The sequence below is a fragment of the Melozone crissalis genome, unplaced genomic scaffold (genome assembly GCF_028551555.1).
Source record: "Melozone crissalis strain CALT ecotype California unplaced genomic scaffold, PUWL_Pcris_2 ptg000034l_1, whole genome shotgun sequence".
Lineage (NCBI taxonomy): Eukaryota > Metazoa > Chordata > Aves > Passeriformes > Passerellidae > Melozone > Melozone crissalis.
This window is the reverse complement of record NW_026535812.1, coordinates 10,626,160-10,648,542: the sequence shown is the minus strand read 5'-3', so window position 1 is coordinate 10,648,542 and position 22,383 is coordinate 10,626,160. Positions and strand designations below refer to the sequence as shown.

The 22,383-nt window shown below is 43.2% G+C and overlaps 2 protein-coding genes across 2 annotated transcripts; both read left to right on the top strand.

Annotated features, from left to right (window-relative positions):
* Positions 1–1,543: 1,543 nt before the first annotated feature.
* LOC128940840 (thiamine transporter 2-like) lies at positions 1,544–11,513 on the top strand. The gene is made up of 6 exons (XM_054282584.1): positions 1,544–1,628; positions 4,154–4,319; positions 4,651–5,467; positions 6,938–7,130; positions 8,688–8,829; positions 9,416–11,513. The coding sequence occupies exons 2-6, from the start codon at positions 4,170–4,172 to the stop codon at positions 9,593–9,595; spliced, it is 1,482 nt and encodes a 493-aa protein (XP_054138559.1). The 5' UTR covers positions 1,544–1,628; positions 4,154–4,169; the 3' UTR covers positions 9,596–11,513.
* A 533-nt stretch (positions 11,514–12,046) lies between these two features.
* Positions 12,047–22,374, top strand: LOC128940841 (thiamine transporter 2-like). The gene is made up of 6 exons (XM_054282585.1): positions 12,047–13,040; positions 14,846–15,002; positions 16,905–17,721; positions 19,709–19,901; positions 20,406–20,547; positions 21,329–22,374. Exons 2-6 carry the CDS (start codon positions 14,853–14,855, stop codon positions 21,449–21,451), a joined length of 1,425 nt encoding a protein of 474 aa, XP_054138560.1. The 5' UTR covers positions 12,047–13,040; positions 14,846–14,852; the 3' UTR covers positions 21,452–22,374.
* Positions 22,375–22,383: the final 9 nt, after the last annotated feature.

Sequence of the window (22,383 nt, the reverse complement as noted above, 5' to 3'; positions counted from 1 at the left end):
TCTTTCTAATTATTGCACTACAGGAAAAACAGAATTTTGCAGTTTTTCTCAGTGTCAAGAAATTTGAGTTGGATTCTTCAGTAAGTCAATGCAAACCCCAAGTAACACCGTTCCCCTTAAGAGTTCTCTGCATTTTAGCAAGCGTTTGTGAGAATAAAACCAAATGCAGGTATTCTCACTGTTCTCTCAGAGGGGCCGTCACCTCCTATAGCTGCAGGGTCAATGGAACAGGAGAACCAAGATAACTCCGGGATCAGTATCAGCAGTGACTGATGGCTGGGAAAGAGCCCTAAGGAGTTATTACATTCCTTCCAGGAGTTAGTTTCACACGCATTAGAGAGGCTGCCAGCATGTGAGGAGTGTCCGATGATGCACCATGCGTCACAAGGTTCAGCTGGAGAGAGTCCTGTGAGGAGCAGGAGTGGAACATGATGATCCCCATGGCTCCCTCCCAGCTCTAGGTGTCTCATGACCCCAGAAGCGCACAGCACTGCCCCAGGCAGGAGGAGATGGTTTCATGGACAAAGGCCAACAAAAAAGCTATAAAGGCAAGAGGCAGGGATGGCCCCTCTAACATCACTAATCCTGTAATATTGGATTGTTGAGGGATAGAAGGCAAAGGCTGCAAAACCTGGCCAAGAGTGAAGGCAAAGGTGGCTGAGCTGAGACACTTGTCTGACCCAGCAAGGAATGTCATACCTTTTTCATATTCATGTATGGGTCCATAAAATTACTGTTCCATTTTACTGTGTGTGAACCAAGGTGCTGCCTTCCTCTGGTTGGATAATTCACTGTTATTTACAAATATTTACACATTTTCCTACTGTATCAGTCATATTCCTAAATAATTATTACAGCACTCATTCCAGACCTACATGCTGTGAGACCAGGGTGGGAGTGGATCTAAATTTGTGTAAATACTTTTGGTGAAAATCTGTACATTTCACAGAGTGTACTCTGCTGTTGTGAGTCCCACAGAAACTTCTGAAGCAGGCTATAGGGCAGCTATCCCCATCTTCAGCAGCACTGTAAGAACCTGTCAAGGCAAAAAATCTGACAAATTTGCCAGCAAATGAGTCAAGAGGAAGTAGAGCAGGGTGTTTTACTTTTTACCTTTTAAATTTTTAGAATAGTTTGAAACCCCATGTAAGTGGTGTGGATACCTTCCAACCTTACAGCAGTGGTATTTGCTCAACCTCACCTCTGTAACTACCCACGCACAGCTACTGCTCCCTCTTTAATATAGGTCAGTTTGAGGTACAGATGGCTCCCAAGCCACATATCCTGTCAAATAGACCCAAAATTCTTTGGGAACAGAACTTCCTCTCTTGATTTTGTGCCAGTCAGGCACTAGACTGTAGTTTGGGTCTTGATTCACTGCTGCCTTGGGGAAAAGTCAGGCCAGGATTATTTGGCTGTTCCTTTAAGGGTGCTGAAAGAAAGCCAGCTGGAGGCCTTTCCAAAGGAGGTGTCAGAGCAAGCTGTAACACTAGAAGAACAGGAAAAGCACAAAACCCAAACAGAGTCCAGTAGCTGCAATACACACAGGACAACCAGAAGTAAGACTGGGAATACCAATAGGAGGCTTTTCCCTTGGAAGTAAGAAAGGAGGAGCTCCAGCACAGAAGGTATGATTATATATGAACTTTAGAAATATGAAATCCTGCAATGACAAGGGAAAGTGGGAGGAAAGAAGAGAGCAATTCAGTGGGGAGCTGGGGGGCTGTGTTAGGCTGTGTGTAGAAGAGCTGACAGCTCTGGCACCAAGAATTGCTGAAGGAAAAAAGAAACAGAGGATTTTTTTGTTGCAAAACACCACCAAGGCATCCTAAAATCTCTTCAAATGTGAACAAAACCTAGATTTATAAAAGACAAATTGACCACATGGGATGACTGAACAAGGAACAAATTGGATCCTTGCCCCTCAAGCAGCAAGGCAGAGCTGTGTTTGTCAGAGGTTTGTGGTTAGGAATGCAGAAAGGAGGGCTTGTACAGCAGCTGCACAGCTGGAGGGGCTTCCCCAAGGGCTGGGGTGTGAGTGGAACACAAGGCCCAGGGCAGGTGAGGTGACACCCCCTCCCACTCCCCAAGGGCAGAGTGGGCTGCCCTGAGAGCCCTCAGCCCCCTGCCCCTCCCAGCCCAGCACCAGTGACAGGTTTTTCTGCGCAGCTCCTTGTATCAAGGGGGAAACTTCTCACCTCACCTACCAGCCTAACCCCGGCAGCTCAAATGGCAGAAGTGCAGATTAGAGAGGTACAGGTGCAGCCCCAAACCCTGAACAGCGCACAGCTGGCACTGGAGGGATGCAGTGACCAGGACACACCTCAAGTTCTTCTGTGTATGAGAGAAACCATGAATTCCTGCACAGGATGGCAAAGCCCTGCCACCCATGGGCAGCATCCCAGGGGCAGCACAAGCACCCTGCAAGCCCTGCAGAGGCAGCAGCTGCCCACTCACCTCCCGAGGTGTGTGTGACATTTTGACAGGCTACATGAGACTTGCTGCCCTTGTTTCACACAGCCTGCTGGGGGTGAGCAAACAGGGCAAGACCTGAAACAGGGCAGAGAATCTAGGCTGGAAAGGGAAAAATATGCCCTGGCTACGTCCCAAAGCTGACTTGTACAAATGTTTCTCATTACAGTGTTAGAGATGGTCTCCACCCCGCTCTCTGGTGTGATTCTCTCAGAATCACACAAAGCATTCCCATGGCACTAGGTGCTGTATTGCTTTAATAATTACCACGTGGGAGGGGAGCAGGGGATGTTATGGTGACTCAGTGAGCACGATCCTGGGCAGGGCCCAGACTGGTCCTGCCAGAGCCACGTTTGCAGCAGGCTGATGTTCCAACAGCCAGGAGGAAGGAGGGGCAGAAATGCTTCTTTCCTGGAGCAGCACTCAGTGTGTCAGTCCTCCCCAGCTCGTTTGCCTTGCTGGGGCCACCTTGCCATCTAGTGGTTCACACTGCAGAGCTGACACAGAGCTGGGTTCCTTCCTGCTGCAATCCTGTAATGCCCATGCTTTTGGCCTTTATGCACCAAAGGAAGAACTTCAAATTCCCTTGGATCTGCACTCATTTCTTAGTGTGTCAGGCTGTCAGTAAAACATGCTGTCATAGCATGAAGTTAGAAAAGAAGATGCATAATGCCTACTGCCTTGTACATATCACATCCTATAAAAAGGATCCTCTGCCCATCCTACCTGAAGTGATATACTCATCAGGACATGACTGCTTTGGGCTGAATAGACCTTCCTTCAGCTTTTACAAAAAAATTTTGTGAAAAAAACACTACTTCATTTTTAAGATTTTTATAAGATTCATTTTTTGCCAAAAAAAGAAAGAGTTATCAGTAGGGAAGTAGATAAAAGTCAAAACTGGAGTGATAGAAATCCCACCTGCTAATATACAAAGTCCAAAGGGCTCCAAAAGATAAACTGCACACATTAAGATTCTTGACATTGCCTATACTAACATGAATATGGATGTTAACTTCCTTTGCATGTCCCCTTTACACCCATTTTGACTTTTGTTTGGGCTCTGTCCAGCAGAGTTGCAAATTTTAATTTATTCCACCACCTCACCTAGTGACAAGAACAAAAATACCTGCTTCATTTCATTTCAGCATGAACTGTTAACCTTCTGTGACCACGTTTATAAATGGAAAATATTATGTCTGTATCCAATATGGACTTCTCATGCAGATAATCCCAGATGAGAGTCTGGCTTGATATCATTTCTGTATTTCTTAGCAGCTCCGTCTGCTAGGCTCCAGAGTTATCTTTGTCATTTAAAAAGGTGCTTGGCTGTGATCAGTCACAGAGTCAAGGGAAATCTCAGTACTCAGCTGTCTTCAACCACTTCAATCTAGAAAGGCTTTTCCTGTGTTTATCTTGCTCAGTGCAGATAGAATGACAGGGTAGTTTGTCTTCCAGTTAAGGATCTTCCAATTCATTTTTTATGCCCTTTCTACAAAGAGAGCAGCAGACAAATGTAAGGAATAGCTATTCACTTTAACATTATAAATAAAAATTCTTTTGAACCGTCAACCTCTAAAGAGTACTCCTTAGCATTAGAAACCACAAAATAAAAATCAGTTACAAGATCTCTTTGCACTTGCATGGGCAGTGTCATTATTCTAACAAACTTTATCCTCAGCTTTGCTGCAGAGGCCATGGGCTGCTGGAAGCAAGAGAAGACCAGCACCTGGTTTTTTCCCACCCTGATCCTCTGCCTCTATGGATTCTTCTACATGATGAAACCATCAGAACCTTTCCTAACACCCTATCTAACAGGACCAGATAAAAACCTGACCACAGATGAGGTATGGCTTTATTCTATGATTTATTTTAACTGTAATGAAAAGAGAAATGGAAAACACTGTTTAATTTTTTTAAAAGGATGAAAAGAAAAAAAAAAAGCACAAATTTAACTAGCTCCGACAGGTTGCAATTTGCAGCAGACTGCATAAATAAAATATCCATTTAACGGATCCAAGATCCATTTGCCTGCCCAACAATCCCATGCTGATTCAATGTGATTATATATTTTATGAATTCCTTCAGAGAAAAATCTTCCCTCTACAACACCATTTAAAATACATGAACTTCCTTTCCTCAACAATAAGAACACTGACATTTTCTCTTCTGTTCTAGGTTACCAACCAGATTTTTCCAGTCTGGACATACTCCTACCTGGCTCTCCTTTTCCCAGTGTTCCTGCTCACAGACTACGTGCGCTACAAGCCCGTCCTCCTCCTGCAGGGCCTCAGCCTCATCGTCACGTGGCTGCTGCTGCTCTTTGCACATGGAGTGGTGGCCATGCAGCTGGTGGAATTCTTCTACGGCATGGTCACAGCCACCGAGGTGGCCTATTACGCCTACATCTACAGCGTGGTCAGCAGCCAACACTACCAGAGGGTCACCAGCTACTGCAGGAGCGTCACTCTGGTGGCAGCCACCGTGGCCGCCGTGCTGGGACAGCTGCTGGTGTCCTTAGCAGGCGTCTCCTACTTCCACCTCAACGCCGTCAGCTTGGCTTCCGTGTGCCTGGCGTTCGTGTGCGCGCTGTTCCTGCCCACGCCCCAGAGGAGCATGTTCTTCCACAGGAAAGATGGCCCTGAGCCTGTGCCAGGGCCTGGCAAAGGGCTGGCCGTGGGCACTGCCCCCAGGCCCCAGAGCTGCCAAGAGGAAAGGAGCCCTGATGCTGCTGCCGGGGCCCCGAGCCCCCAGCCCCAGGCCGGCAGGGCCGGGCCCCGCAGGCACCTGCTGGGCGTGCTGCTGCAGCTGGGCAGGGACCTGAGGCACTGCTACGGCTCCCGCAAGCTCCTCTGCTGGTCCCTGTGGTGGGCTCTGGCCACGGCCGGCTTCAACCAGGTGGTGAATTATGTGCAGGTGCTGTGGGACTTGCGAGCCCCCTCGCACAGCTCCGCAGTGTACAATGGAGCTGTGGAAGCCATAGCAACATTTCTGAGTAAGTCAGTGTTTAAACATTGATCACAATGACAGCCTCTGAAGTTTCACTTTAGTAAACTTTCTAAGTGCCATTCCATTGCAGGCGCTCCAGGGAGCCAGTGCACACCCTGTGCATTCCAGACCTAGGTCTTTGATGTACAACAGTTCAAATGTGAGTTATGTTGGTTTTTCTTTTATAGCCGACAAATAACTGTATTTTACCAGTATGCAGAAAGTGTGCAAGTCACACAGACATTGCATCTAGCTGGTAAATCCATTCAGAAGCACCCCTGTTTCTTTGGATGAGGCTATTGGGTGTTGGAATTTTTTCCCCCAAAGAAAATATTGCATTGTTTCCATAACAGTGCTATCAGCTTACACAGATAAGAGAAATTTTCTGTAAAAATTTTACACAAAATGAACATAATCCTCTCTTTTTTTTTTTTCTAGTGAAATACCCTTGTGCAACCAGACAAAAAGAAAAATTTTAGTCATTGCATGATACAAAAATTTTCAGAGGAAAAAAGACCCTATGAATCCTTACAATACTGATCTGAACCATTCCATTTTTGTACCAGGAGCATTGCTCTCATCACACATGCAAAGTGAGGTTATCAAAAGGTAACATCAGAGGATACCACCCTGCCTTGGCTCACATTGTGCTATTGTAAAGAACTTGCACAAGATGTGGGGGTGTGTTTTATCAGGAAAAATAAACACATCTGCACCACACCTGATCATTCAGGTCACCCTTACAGTCTTTAAGGAGAAACAGATACCACTCTTGCAGTAGGCAACAGACCACATGAATCATGAATTTGAAGACCTCCTGTAGTATCTACTCCTTGATGAATTTCTCTCTCATGGACTTGCCTAGTTCTCAGTGTATAAGTATAGAAGTTTTAAAATATAATTTATAGAAGTTTTTAAAAGGGTCTGGGACCCCTAAGATGGGCAGCCAGGTGGCTTAACTTTGCAACAGATGCATCTTCTAGGAGGTCCACAAAAAGCAAACCTATCCTTTCTTTTTCCTTGGATATACTTCCTTGATGCCTCAAAACTCACTTTTTTGACAGTTTATCTCTCTATGAGGTGCACAGAGCTAAACTGTTCAATAGAAGGTTTACTAGCCTAACTAGGAGAAGGTGGAAGAATTTCCTTCTTGAACTCCAAACCATGTTCCTAATTCTCTCCCCAGAGAGCCATGCTGTGTACAAACACCTAAATAATGAATCTTCCTACATTACAGTAAATTTATCCTGTGAAGTGGAATAAAGCACTAAGAATGGAATGGCATAGACTTGATATATGCAGTTGTCTTAAAATGACCAGTCATCTGCACAGCTGCAGAAGTCATCAGAAATGCTTTCACACTTCAGACTGCTTCATTATTCAGCATAGCCTTTTAGTATGTGAGTGTGGCAGGACTTGGTCATACAGGCTGTGGAGCAGATACAATATTTACATGTATTTTTTTCTCTTTTTCTAGGCTCAGTAACATCTTTCCTGGTACAATATATGCAGATTGACTGGGACCATTTTGGAGAACTGGCTTTAGGGATCTTCTCTGCAATAGATGCAGGTTGTCTGTTTCTCATGCATTTCTCTACCAGCATCTGGGTATGTTATGCTGGATATCTCATTTTCAAGGCATGCTATGTGCTCCTCCTGACAATAGCAACGTAAGTACAAAACATCACAATGCATCATCCTCATCATGCACAGAATACTGACCCTACTCTGAGCTTGCTTTGGGCATCCTTTTCCTCAGAGGTAGCTGACCTAATGCTTGACATAACTGTTTAGGTAAGGACAAGCACACTTAAATGTCTGGTTATGTTGTTTTCATTCTTCCAAACGACCAGGAGAGAAAAATTGTCAAAAGGACATTGAACATTTACCTAAGCAGAAATTAAACAAAGCACAAGGTAATGTTATTATTAAAGGCAATGGTAACTGCAAAATGTAGAAGCCATTTTCCTCCTTCGTGGCATGAAAGATGCAAAATGAACAATAGGGACAAGCATATCTTGACAGCCATCCTTTAGGATCACCATATGCCTAGACCCCCTACTGATGACCCTGTTAGCATGTCATGAACTGCTTGAATGCAGGAAAAGACTCCACATAAAGTGTACCCCAACATAATTTTATTCAGTTGATCATTGATGATATTAAGATGTAAAGAAGGAATGAAAGGGAACATAGGACATATAAACTCACATGAGATCTCATAGAAGACCAAGCTATTCTGTTGTCAGAAATAGAAATGCATAAATAATATTGACAACAAATATTTCGTCCTGTGTAATAAATATGAAATGTTATTCCTCCAGTAATTTTCTTGTTTGGAATGTCTTGAGACATACCACACTATTTTATTGACAAAAACACTGGATGCATTTTGTGTCAAACTCCAAAATTAATCAGATACCACTTTAAAAAACTGCTACAATTACAATGCATGGCAAGGTTATGCCTATCTTGAAGGAAGTCAAGTGAGCTCTTAATTGTCATTTTTGTAGATTGTTATTACATTATAGTTAATCACACCTGAACTATTTCAATATATTCTAAAAAAACCCCAACAAAATCTTGCAAAAAAACTCCCAAGCTAAAATTGAAAATGAGTCCTGAAGGATTAACACCCTTTTGTTTGTATAGAAACTTTGCAGGTATATATTGCAAAGAAAGATGTTTTGATTATTGTCAAAAAAGATACTGCAAGTAAAAATCTAAAGGCTCTTGACAGAAATAAGGAGCATGCTACCTCCACTGTCAAATCACAAAGCAAAATGTGACTTATTACCATGGAAAGCTTGGTTAGAAGATACCCAGAGTGACCTCCCAGCCAGGGCAGAACTGCTTCAGTGCTAGAGCAAATCACAGCTTTGCCTGGTCTCTGAAAGCTTCCAGCCATGGACTCTCTACAGCCTGTCTGGCACAGTCTGTGCAGGCAGAGAAGGAGCAAAGGGGAAGGGTACAGAGAGCTGACATTTTACCTGATCATCTGAAAGCAAGGGTTAGAAAAGCAGCCCATGCAGTTCAAAAAAACCCATTAAAATACACTATGGTACCCCAGATTTATTTTTTTTTAGAGAAAGAAATGAAGCAAACAAATGAAGCACCATTTCTTCTGTCCTTGATGGACCATCTGCATGAATCACTTTCTCTTCATCAACTGCTAGACAGCAATAGCTTTCCCAGGGGCAGTGACTGATCTGCCAGTTTCCTGTTAGGTTCCAGATCGCCATCAATCTGAGCATGGAGCGCTATGCCCTGATGTTTGGATTCAACAACTTCATTGCCCTGCTCATCCAGACCATTCTCACAATAGTTGTTGTAGATTCAAGAGGCCTGGGACTGGACGTAGTGACTCAAGTAAGTGCAGTTACCTTACTTTCCTACTTACTGCTCAGCCAAGTCATCTTCAAAATTCCTATGCTAAGGGCAACTTAATTATCCTTCCTCTATAGAAATCCAGACATCTTGTTCTTCCCTTGTCATTCTTCATCACTATTTGTCATCATTCTTCCCTTTTGCCTTTTAAAACATTTAGGACTACAGATGCTGGACTGTTAGTTTTCAAAGGGAGATAAACCAGAACATAACTAACCAGGCCCTGCTATCCAAACAGTTTTAGTAGTTAATAGGACACCATCCTCTCTTCCCAAAAGCTCAGACTGGTTTTGTCAGATGCAGAATGGGAGTTCAGGACTGTTCTTATCCCTCTCCCTGTTGGACGTTTGTCAAGAGGCATAAGGAATGAAAGGGCAGTTCTTCGTTTCACAGTTATCTGCTGCATACTTGAAAAGCTGAGATTTTGCTTAATCACAAAGCAAAAACTCAAGTGTAGAGAAACTGCCAGAACACAAGAGAATCAGAGTGACTGTCATCTTCAGAAGAAGCAGCATTTCCCTAATGTGTTTTTCATTAATTGTTCTGCCTTTTTCTCCTCCTCTCCCAGTTTTTAATTTATGGCAGCTACTTCGCAGTCATACATGGGATTTTCATGATCAGAAGCATTTGTGTGCTGGTCTCACGCAAATGCCAAAGGAAAATAGTGAGATCTTGCACGGAGCAGCTGAACCAGGCTGAGCACGAGTCAAGAGAGCAGATTGTCACAAGCTACATGACACGGCTGTAGGAGGCAGGCAGGCTGGAGAAGGGCTTCTCCTGGGAGAAGGGCTCCCAGCAGGGAAGAAGAGCAGCATGCAGGGAACAGCAGTGCAAGAAGAACGTTCAACTGAGCCCTGAAAAGCTACGCTGAATCATTCCAGCACTTCAGCACAACATATGCCAGCAGAGAGCTCACCAGAATGGCGCTGTGCCAAGAATAAAAGATAAGTTTCTTTAGATTCTTATTTACATGTATATAAATAGCTTAAGGGCAGTAAGTTATACACAGAATCAGAGCAACCACCTTTGCCTCCCCACATGCATGATGGCAGAGAGCAGAGTTCACCCTGCCTTGCTCATTGTAGCTCCTGAATGTGGTGCTGGCAAAGCTGCTTCTGTCACATTTGCTGATGCAGTGGCTGAGGGTGTGACTCCCCTTTGCACAGACCTTGTTCTGAACCAAGGAAGAAAAGATCATGTTTGCATCATTCTATTCTTTCATACCCACTACAGGCAGATGGGGGACAGGCTCCTCCTGTCTCACCCACAGCTCAGTGCACACAGGCTGCAGAAAGCTGGGCTTGCACAACCTGTCCTGGGAGCTTCACTGCGGCACTGCAACATCACAGTTATTGCTTGGCCCACATTTGAGAGCTACAAACACTGTGCTGACTTCACAGCAACCTCTGCCGAGAAGGGAATAATTCCAGAGTCCAAGCAAAGGCAAGAGCACCTTTGTGCTTCCAGTAAAATTAAACTCAGGACTGACTATCTTCCTCTTTCAGCAGGAAAAAAATAATATGAAAGGGCTTAAGTAGCACAGATTAAAACCAGAGAAGGACATTGTGGAGAAATTTAGCTGATTCCACAGAGGAAAATTCCAGATTAACAGGAATATCCAAGATTTATAACTGAAACAAACAGTGAGCATCATGTGTGTTTTTGAGTGCCAAGTGAGGGAGGTCCACTGATCTTGGCCAAGAATTTGGCAGGATCAGCCAAACTCATGTCAAGAAGCTCCAAGTCCTACAGCTAATTTTGTCCAAAGGACAGTCCAGGAGAAGAAAAAAGACACTAGAAATGAGTTTGCATAGTGAATGTCTAATTTAATATGAACCATATCCATATGCTGAAGTTATTTCTGTACTGCTGTTTGCTTCTAGCTTCCAATATCTACATCTAACTAATAAAAACCACTTAGCATTTACAGAATATTTTTCCTGTAGAGACACAAGCCATCATTTGTACAGAGATACCAGCTTTTCATACCACTGTCACACACTGCAATACAGACAAAGTGCCCAGAGGCAAGGACAGGACTGAAGCAATTTGTTTCAAGTCACAAGAAGAATCAGTAGGATCTGACAAAATGAACCTGGCTAATTTTTTAGGCCTTTTGTTTACTACTGTGCATTGTGGGGACATTGTCTGTTTTAAACTGGCTCTAAGCAGAACAGTTTAATCATTACAGTCATAAAAATAGGAGATGCACTTAGTCTCCAGTGTCAGTTCATTTCTTACTGCAGAACTGAGGGCATGATGCTCCTGCCTGAAGAAACAGGGACAGAATCCAGGAGAGTAAGGACTATTTTTCTCTTCTCCCTTGTGAGTAGCAATCTTCTTTTGAGGCATTCAGTTTAGAACTAGATGTCAGTCCCAGACTAGAAGTTAACAAGAGCTTGTGTTTAAATCAAAAAGAGGAACTTCATATTTTCACTTCCATTCTTACATTCTGGCTAGAGCTAACTGCTCTCTGTGTCTGTAGGATGCCACTGAGGAGCAAAGGACTGAGCAGACACAGTGTATTTGGCTTGCAGCTTTAGAGAAAACCATCTTCAGAAAACAGATAAGACTTCAAAGAAAAAATCCATTCCTATTCTCTCTAATCTCCAAAATAATGATTCTGAGGTTGGAAGTTGGCAGGAAGCATTATGGGGGTGTTAGGAGGAGAAAGACAAATCCTTATGTTATCCTGGGTTTTCAGCTGCAGATCAGAACTCACCCAGCAGTCAGAGGTTTCTAAAAGAGTAAGATGTACACTTGCACCTGTGTGTTTGTGTACCTACATGCACACACACTATGGAGAGGAGATAGTTGAGACTTGGCAGGTTACAAGGAAGGCTGGAACCCCAGGCTGTCTAGTTCTGTGGAAGAAGGAAATTCTCAACATCCACTTCTCCTAGCAACTTTTAGTACTGCTTTTCTTCCAGCATGTTAAAGGTTTCCAGGCAAACATGGAACTCCAGAGCTGGTGACATTCCTCCCCATAGCTGCAACCCCTTCTAAATACACCACTAATTACCTTTGAAACTTTAGTGGCTTTGGGCACAAATCTTCCGTGAAGATACAGCCCAGCAAGCTGGTAAGGCCAGTTTGAGCAAACAAGGAACAAATGTGTGTTTGTGTTCAAAACATGCAGGTACTGCCCAAGCACTGTGTGGGCTACCAGAGAAACAGGAGCCAGCAGCCCTTTCAGCCCCTTCCCTTCCCAAGGTCCTTTCCCTGCCTCAAAGCCCTTGGCCAGGGAGGAAGACGAAGGGCAGAGGCAGGTCCAGCTCTCCTGAGCATTTCCTGCCTGCTTGCACCAATTTCAGCCCTGAGGGAACCTCCCATACCTGCAGGACCAGACCAGGCTCTGTCAAGCTCCCAAAGGGCCTCTCCTGCCAGGGCCTCAGCTTCTGTTCCCAGGGTCAACACACGTCCTACCAACAGGTTTCAGGGTGAACTCCAGCCTCTGATGAACCTTGGAAGATGCAGGCAGTACAGTCTAAAAAAAAATGGGTAAAGGAAAGCAAAGCAGCAGCATTCCTCTGAAACAAGCCTGGTAATTTTTTAGCTAAGAACCTAGATTTAGCAGTTGAATTTAATCCCTTTGTCCTTAAATGACAGATCTGTTCCTATACAGAAGTAGTTCCAGGCCAACTAACAGTAGGAAGCATTTGCTGTCCCACCTCCCATAGCCCCAGCAGAGCCAGGACAGTCAGAGATGCCCCATGAGCCCAGAGGCCTCTGTGCTGTGCACGGGACAGGGACAGTTAGTCCAAATTGTAAAACTGGTTATCTGTCTTTCCATAAATCAGAGCCCAGAGCTTTTAATGGTATTTATTAACAGAAAGAATGCAATCATTGCTTTCTTGTCACAACAGGTCTTATTAATCATTAGCTACACTAAGTCTTATAGTTTTATCTTAAAAATAGAACTCAGTTTGCTGACAAAACCCATAAAGAACACTTTCCCTACAATCTTCATGGACAAGTTCTACAAGAAAGAACAACTATGACAAGCTGTTATTATTATTTAAATTCTGATAACATTTTCAAGTTTAGAAATAACTTCTTGGAAAAAGTTACAGAAATATCTGACTACCACAAGCTTAAAAGGGTGGTTTCTCACTTCTCTGCAAGACAAAGTCATCCTAGGAAGAACTGCAGCTGAATCCACAGGAAATTCTCCACAGCTAGAGCCTTGACAGGTAATTCATCATTATTTGGGAGTGTGCTGGCTACTCACTTGCTCAGTGCATTTGGAGGTGATGCAAGATTTATGGAGATGTTGCTGATCAGTCAGGGCTTAATTTTTTATATTTTTATCACATTTCAAATAAGGGCTTGAGTTAAAGATACTAGAGACTAAATTGTAGTTACAATTATTTGTAGGAGAAAGATGACAGAGACAATTTTTAAAAATCAAGTTACAAGGTTAGGGCTGCTTTTTCTAACATTCCTGTGAGGTCACACAAATATTGTCTTTATAACATACGATTTATACTAAGTTTTAATGGATATCATCTCAGTGCAAGCAGAAGCACTTTTTCAGAAGTGCCTGCCATAGAGTGGAATTCAGGAATTTAAGATACACAGCTTGTAGCAGCATGATTAGACATCAGCTAGTGCTTTGCTTTAACTTGCTTATGATTGAAAACACTGTTTCACTTATTTCAGAATCAGTGAAATTGACTTTTTAGCACAAAAGTAGTAAAATAAACTTAAAAAATCAAATCTTTCTCGACTTCTTTTTGCTGCCAGCTACACTGAAGAAACAAGCCTCCTTTTCCTTTTGGTCATCACTTTCAAAAGTGAAGTCAATAGTTCTCTATTCTAAGTCTGAGCAGGTACCATGAGCAGATAGTTTCTGGGTCTTTCTTTACCCTCTCCAATGACTGGAGTGCAAGAAACATGAGTGTTAAAGCATTTTTAAGAAGCTGAGATCAAAATGGGTTGAACTCCCTGATGACTTTTATTGCCATCAAGAACATTTGCATGGTCACTGTGTCAAATCAGTCAACAAAAAATCAAACAGATTTGCAAATCAACAGACAAAAACCTCCTTGAGCACACAGAATGAGCTTTGACCTCCCACTTTGCCCACCCATTTACTCAGAAATGAGGCTATAATGGAACTTTATTCTTCTGCTACAGCGCAGCCACTGAGCCCTAAGCACGTAACTACAAACAACCTTTGACAGACAATACAGAGTTTACCAGGGCTGGTGCACCTTGATCCAGTTGCTCATTTCCAAACTGCAGCTGTGGAGCCAGGCAGGTTCAGTGAGGGAACATTGGCTTAGGCATGTGGCACAGGTGGAGCCATGCACTTCACTCGTGAGACAGAAGTGACAATGCCCTTTATCAATATAACCAAGTTCAGTGGTAAATGTGATAGTGGCTTAATGAGACTCGACAGGAAAATGTGCTTGATTTAGTGCAGAGATGGCAAGATCAGGTAAAACTCTGAGAGAGACCCTCCTCCTAAGTCACTGGGCTCTAAACTCCTCTCAGAGAGGAGCCTGGGTGCTGCTTAAACCCACTCCTAGTCCCAGATTTTGTCAACTGCTTCCATCTAAAGGGTTATGCAATAAATGCAATAAGTTCTTTATATGACTTAGCCAAGGTTTCAAGGCTGAGCATGCTGTTAGTCACTTACCAAGAATGTGTTGCAGCAAAGAATCTCAGCCTCAGGAGCGTGCCAGAGGTGTCCCTGCCCAAGAGGAGATCCAGGAGTGCAGCTCAGCAGGAGAGCTTGAGATCAATGGTTTGGTACATCTGCACACCAGCCACACATCTGAGCCACCTCTGCAGGCAGCCCTTGGCTGTCACACTGCCACCTGTCCCCCTAAGTCCACTTACACTGGATGCCACCACCACAGCCCTCACCAGTGGTTATGGCTGCAGGGGAGTGACTGTAGGTTTAGTTAAAATGTAAACTTGAAAATTAATTTTTACCAACTGTGAAGAGCACCTATTCTTCCTTTGACACCTTTTTCTTTTTTTTGTTTAGGTAGATTATGGATTGCTGGAAGGGAGCCGTAAGCCACAGCTGGATTTATCCCACAGTGATCATCTGTGCAAATGGATTTTTCACCACAATGAGGCCATCAGAATCTTTTCTCACCCCCTATCTAACAGGACCAGACAAAAACCTAACAGCTGAAGAGGTATGTAACTATTCACTTAAGCAGTAACTAAAATGCTTAAAGCATTAGGTCTTACAGCAGTAACTGAAGGGAAGATGAAGTGTATTTTATCTAAAGATCCATATTTAAGATGCTTCTGGAAAAGAATAGGGAGTCACCTCTTTGGCAGGAGGTCCAAATTTTAAAGTCCCTACATTCTCAGAACTTTAAAACCCCTTTGATGGTTGATATTTTTGGCAAAATCAGGTCAGCTAGTTCCTCTCTCCACCCCAGAGGAGACATTTATTTATACTTACCATGGAATTGATTACACTGACAGAATTGGTTTCAAAACATAAGAACGCTAAGCAGCCTTCCCAGCTAAGCAGCCTTCTCCTTATGAGTTGTAAGCTTATTTCCTATATTTCATGCATTCATTGACCTTTGGAGGTTAAGTCCACATTCAGAAAAACTGGGGGTTTTTGACAAAAACATGCACTCCAAGCTTCCTTGCTATGTGCTGTGTTCAGCACTGGCTGCTTCAGGAGCACACCTCCCAACAAAAGGGGACATGGTTAACACGTGGCTGAGTCATGGAGCTAACGGTATAATTAGAAAACACAGGCTTGCTACACCCACATACAGCTAATATGAGGAACAGTCATTCCTGATGTGCAGTAGCAAATGTTAAGGCAGAATCTACCAGCACACTGTGAACCCAAGGTTTCTGCTGAAAAAAGGTATTTGTGGTTTAGGTTGTCAGGGAGTCTTTTTCTCCCCCCTTTTAATTTTTTTTTTTTTTTGTAGCTACAAGGGAAAGCATTATTTCTTCTATAAATCACACAGATAGCATCAGAGAGTGCCATAATTCTGATTTCAGCAAGAATCCTTAACTCAAAATCAAGCAGAGTACAGATATTGTCTCTTTCAGCCAAACTCACCTCCAGTGAATTAATTCAATGAGGTAATTCTAAGTTCAGAGAAACAAAAGAAGTCACACAGAAGGATACAGTGAACCTGCTGCTCACTATGCAAAATCATTCCAGTACCTGTTCAGAAGTAAAAAGCATTCCTCCAGCATTTGATACAGTTCCTTTCTAGTCTAATTGCTTAAGCAGAGAACAAGAGATAGGAATGGATACCTTAGCAGGCCCCACAATTACTGGGCAAGACCAAAACAGGCAACTTAAAGTCACAGAAGAAGGTTGCTTTGTGATGTGCATCTATAAGGATACCTGCCCCAGGTGTGTCCAAACTGCCTGGGCAAGAACTGAGCTTTACTGGCAACCACAAACAGCACCTTCCAACTCAAAATCAGAAGTTTTAGAAAAAAGAGAAAGAATTTCTTCACAGGGCATCTATGTATTGAACTCCAACTTAAACTTACTGAAAGACTTCTTCAAATTTACTTTAAATCAGAAAAAAACATAAAAGGTGCACTACACTAGTAGCAGTTACACACTCTGTGCAGTTCCAGTTCCCCTTTGTAAGAAGCACATACTTTTTTTATCTATACCTAACAAAACGTGACCAAAGGTATACAATTACTTACATTAAGTTAAAATAGGCCTTCATTTTCAGATACTGGCGGGAATAGGATTTGAAACCAGAGAGACATCAGACACAAAGTCGTAATTGCTTTAAACAGTTGCACATCAAAACCTGCCTTCTTCATAGGCCTTTACTGGAATTACTTTTTAAGCCAATCTGTTTCTTTAGTGGAGCATAGCATCACTGTCTTTAGTCCTTACATAGTGAAGTCACAGTCTGGTAACTAAAAGCAGTTTAAGCCTCCACTGTTCACACATTCCAATGTTTCATATCATCACAACTATGTCATTTCAGCAGTAACACCATCAAAAACCATCCAAGAGGGTATTTTAAACATATGGGGGGTTGGGGCTGTTTTGTCTGTATAACATCTCCTCTTTCATTGTGTTCTAGGTTACCAACCAGATTTTTCCAGTCTGGACATACTCCTACCTGGCTCTCCTTTTCCCAGTGTTCCTGCTCACAGACTACGTGCGCTACAAGCCCGTCCTCCTCCTGCAGGGCCTCAGCCTCATCGTCACGTGGCTGCTGCTGCTCTTTGCACATGGAGTGGTGGCCATGCAGCTGGTGGAATTCTTCTACGGCATGGTCACAGCCACCGAGGTGGCCTATTACGCCTACATCTACAGCGTGGTCAGCAGCCAACACTACCAGAGGGTCACCAGCTACTGCAGGAGCGTCACTCTGGTGGCAGCCACCGTGGCCGCCGTGCTGGGACAGCTGCTGGTGTCCTTAGCAGGCGTCTCCTACTTCCACCTCAACGCCGTCAGCTTGGCTTCCGTGTGCCTGGCGTTCGTGTGCGCGCTGTTCCTGCCCACGCCCCAGAGGAGCATGTTCTTCCACAGGAAAGATGGCCCTGAGCCTGTGCCAGGGCCTGGCAAAGGGCTGGCCGTGGGCACTGCCCCCAGGCCCCAGAGCTGCCAAGAGGAAAGGAGCCCTGATGCTGCTGCCGGGGCCCCGAGCCCCCAGCCCCAGGCCGGCAGGGCCGGGCCCCGCAGGCACCTGCTGGGCGTGCTGCTGCAGCTGGGCAGGGACCTGAGGCGCTGCTACGGCTCCCGCAAGCTCCTCTGCTGGTCCCTGTGGTGGGCTCTGGCCACGGCCGGCTTCAACCAGGTGGTGAATTATGTGCAGGTGCTGTGGGACTTGCGAGCCCCCTCACACAGCTCCGCAGTGTACAATGGAGCTGTGGAAGCCATAGCAACCTTTTTGGGTAAGCAATCATTAGCAGGTACTTGTAACCCATCCTGTGCTGAGGGACTCTTCAGAAATGTGTTTGGTACCTTTCCACCTCCTATGAGAGCTAAGTAAACAGACAGAGATAAACAGTGTGCAAAGCATGATTTTACTATAAACTTTTACAGTGAGCTCTTCAAAATTAGTCTTAAAAACATATATAAATAAGCTTTTCCTTCTTAGAGGAGACTCATTCTGCCAAAATGTTTTAAGATTACTGCTCTGTTTAGACCACGTCTTTAACCTTAAGTAAGCACATTAAAACTGTGCAATGATATCTTCCATATTCCTCCTTCAAATACACCTTAAGCTGGCTGGTTAAAGAATTAAAAGAACACGTTAGCAGATACACTCCTCTAAGTATTACTCAGAGCATACTGTGAAAATGTCGATTTAGACACTGGTTTAAAAATCATTCCAGTCTTAGTGCTCCTCAACAAATATCCTGACTGCATCTGTGTCCTGATTGGCATGTTTGCCACAACTAAGGGGTTGTACTCAACGCCAGTATGGGCCATTCTCTTCAGAGTTCGACTTGATGGTCCTTGTGGGTCCCTTCCAAGTCAGAATATTTTGTGAAACCATTTCTGTGATGTGACAAGGCTGAGAGCACTGTAATTGTTTACCCTTGAAAACCAAGTAATCTTATTAATGTGCATAGAGACTTGAAGGGGAGGAGCAAAGAGGATGGAACCATGCTCTTCCCAGTGGTGGTCAGTGACAGGACAAGAGTCAAGGGGCACAAAATCAAGCAAAGTTCCACTTAAACACAGAGGAACATTTTTATTCCAAGGGTGATTTTAAACAGGAACAGGTTGGCCAGAGATGTGGACTCTGCATCCTAGAGTCAAAACCTAGGCACAATCCTGAGCAGCTTCCTCTAGCTGGCAGCTTTTAACAGGGCCATGTGACCTCCGTATCTTCCAACCTCAGCCATTCTGCTTCTCATTATTTACCTGGTCCACCCAAATTCCATTTCTCTTTAGCCACAGAAGGGTATGGGTAAAGTGAAACAACATTTACATGGCTGTACAGCACCAATACAGCCTCCTTACGGAGCTCCCATTTACACAGCTGTCTCTCCCTGTATTCCAGGAGCTGTATCCCACACTGCTACAGGCAATTGTCAGGTTACTTTTCCTCCCTGCAATCAGCCTGAAATTCCATTTTACTGAAGCTACTCCAGAACTTCTGACTACTGCTTTGAACAGAGTTCCCAAAGTCTTTCTTGCCTTTACTTGGCATTTGACACACCTTCAGAGTACAGAAGACACTCACAGCACTGGGAACCACTGCTCATGGTTACAGAAGACACTGACCACTGGGAACCACTGCTCACGGCAGGAATGGACCAAAGGGATTGGTTTGCTCCAATTTCTGGAATTCTGATGAAGAACACATATAACCAGCAAAAAAAGTCCAGTTTTTCTGCTAGCCCACCTGAGAACATGGGGTTTGCTACACTGTAATTGACTCAAGTAAGGGTTTTAACATGTGATGGCCAATAGGACATTGACAAATGCAGTTTCATAAGGCTTTTCATCCGAACCTGTAAATACACTTCTAGTAAAACAAAAAAGGCATAAAGTGCTAAGATTTTCTTTCCATAAAGAACTTCACATGAAGTAACTAAACTCATTATACATATTTTGACAGAAAATGCTTGGTGGGATTGTTCTTCTCTTTGCTCATAGTTGTCTAAAAACAGAGCCACAATAGATAGTGCACTGCTGCCTCCAGCCTTAGGCATGAGGCACTTTCCCAGAGCACTTCAGGCAGTGAAGGGTCTAAACAAGGAAGAAAACAGAAAACTCCCACATCCCTAACAAGAAATATGATCCATACCATTACCAAAGTCCACTGTGAGCAAGACTGAAGAGCTCCTAGCATGATCCAATGACAGTTATGCAACGGCTCTCAATGATAATGTTTCCAAGTTTTAATTACTACTTTTCAATTTTTAGGTTCAGCAACATCCATGGCAGTTGGATATGTCAAAGTAAACTGGGATCTCTCTGGAGAACTGGCTTTGGGAATTTTCTCTGCACTGGATAGTGGTTCTCTGCTTCTTATGCACTTCACTGACAACATCTGGGCATGTTATGCTGGTTACCTTGCATTTAAAGCTTGCTATATGCTTCTTATAACAATAGCCACGTAAGTACAACACACAACTCTTCTAACTAAATTGGATTTAAATCACTGTCAAATTTTTATATTTATCAAAATTTTACCGGACGTTTCCCTAGGTATAAATACAAACAAGTTATGACAGCAGCATATATTGTTACTAGCGTGTATAAAACTGGGTAAAATTATATGACCTAACCATTAAAATAGTACACTCCAAGTGAGAACAAGGTAGCTTCTGCACTTGGCCATTCAATAACCAATGCATGAGTGTTCTCAAAATGATCCAGTGAATATATACACAGGTATTTAGCAAAAATATTCACTCAAGGGTAAATAAGATGCACAAAAGTCACAAAGCCAGAAAAACCAAAAAAATTTCTGTCAAAATGAAGCTGATAAAGCTTAATAGCCAAGATTAAAGTGATCTTGTCCTTTGAAGAGTGCACTGTGCCCATTAAACTGTTCCCATAAGTGCATCCACCTGTCCTTGTTCCCCACAGTTTTGTGAACATATGCATTCATTGTCAGGTTTCAGATTGCGATCAACCTCAGCGTGGAGCGTTATGCTTTGATGTTTGGCTTCAACAACTTTGTTGCACTGGTGATTCAGACAATTTTAACTGTTGTTGTAGTAGATTCAGGAGGTCTGGGACTGGATATCAACACTCAGGTAAGCCACTGAGTCCCACTGCTTAGTTCTCCTACTCTCCTTAGTTCCCCTACTCTCCTTCAAAAGCAGGTTCTACTCCAAGATTAGCCTGTGGTAATGTGCAAGCTCAGGACAGTTACTCACCTGGAAAATGACTCATTTAAAGTGAACTGGCTTGAACTACTACAACCTGCTTGTCCTCTAGGCCTCCCAATACTGGGATGACTGGAAAATATTCTGTGTTCACAAAACAGAGGGCAAAGGTGACCACCTATTACTTTGGGTATTCTTTCAATTCAAGGCTTACTATTCACAAGTTTATAGTCAAAATACCCTAACCAGAAGCAGGAAGCCAGTTGAAAGACAACCTATAGGTCTATTACTAGGGCAAATCTAAGTTACATAGTTCCAGTGGACACACCTTTAAAGTTACTGTAATTCTGAAAATTAACTCATTGCAATTCCCCATTAAATTTCTAAAATTAGTTTAAACGGAGACACGGAATGAGTCTAAGACTCTAGGTTTCATGTTTCCAGAAAAAAGATGAAGTGCAAGACAGCTGTCCTCCCTTACTGAGGTGGGGAAGGACATATCAGAACCTTGTGTCCCCCTTTTACAACCACAGAAGTTCTATAGTATAAAGTCAAGCAGTCCAGACTTCTTGAATCCTCTCAAGATGGGGTCATTCTGGACACATGTGACAGGGAAGGGAAGGCAGCAATGGAGAGACACCCCTTAGAGTCAAAAACTGTTTTTCCTGTTAGATAACTACTTTTCTCTCTCCCCACCTCCATTTCCCAGTTTCTCATTTATGGCAGCTACTTCGCAGTCATAACTGGAATTTTCCTGATCAGAAGCGTGTACACCATAATTTCCATCAAATGCAGAAATCCAAGTGTGGCTGCTGAAAGCACTGCCCCTTAACAACCAAGACAAAAGCAATGGTTACAAGCAACAATGCAGAAGGCTCCGTCATCTGGACAAGAAAGCAAGAGAAATATAACATTCAATCAAGGAAAACTGGTCCAGGTTGAAGCAAGCTGTTTATGAGCCTACTGCACAGAGAGCTTTGTCAACAGGATGATGCATTTGCTCCATTTTCTTCACCAAAAGTTTAATACAAACATTCCTCAAACAGTCTTCTAATTCAAGTTTAGTGATCTGACATACAAATTTCTATTAAGGCTCAGTGAGCACAAGGACATACAAATGCCTGAACCTCACACCAGAGGAACTCACAGAACAACCCTGGACTTTGCCTTCTACTGAGTATTTCAATTTAAGGCAATTTATTCACTGACAGAAGACCATCAGACATGCCCAGGCAATCTAAAGCAGTTGAACCATACAATGACTTGTCAGATAATTTGTCACAGAAGCCTTTGGAAAACTTCAAGGCTTTTTCAACTGGACATCACATCTGCCTTACAGAGCTCAGGATGGTCCTGCAAGTGTAGCATCTTCTTACACTTGTAACAGCAAATGTTTAGGACTGAAGTCTAATTAAGAGGTCTCCATATTAACTTCTGTATAACAGGCCTAGAGTTATCAAGTGAAGTGCTTTGATGCTAAAACACAAAAATACAGCTTTTAGGCAACTATGCTATTTGCATGAACAATTAAGGGAATAACTGCAGAGATCTCCATGATAAAAAACATTTAAAATCAGGGGTGAAAAATTAATTTTGTAAATAAAGCTATTTTAAAACCTAAACAACTAAACACCAATGGTGCCAGTTAATGCTCAATGTACAGAAGACTCAAAACAACACAAGATCTTCAGCTTATCTGGAATTTGACAAAACCAAAATCCGTGAACACAGACTAAAGAGGTGTGCTTGTGTGTAGTTAAAAGT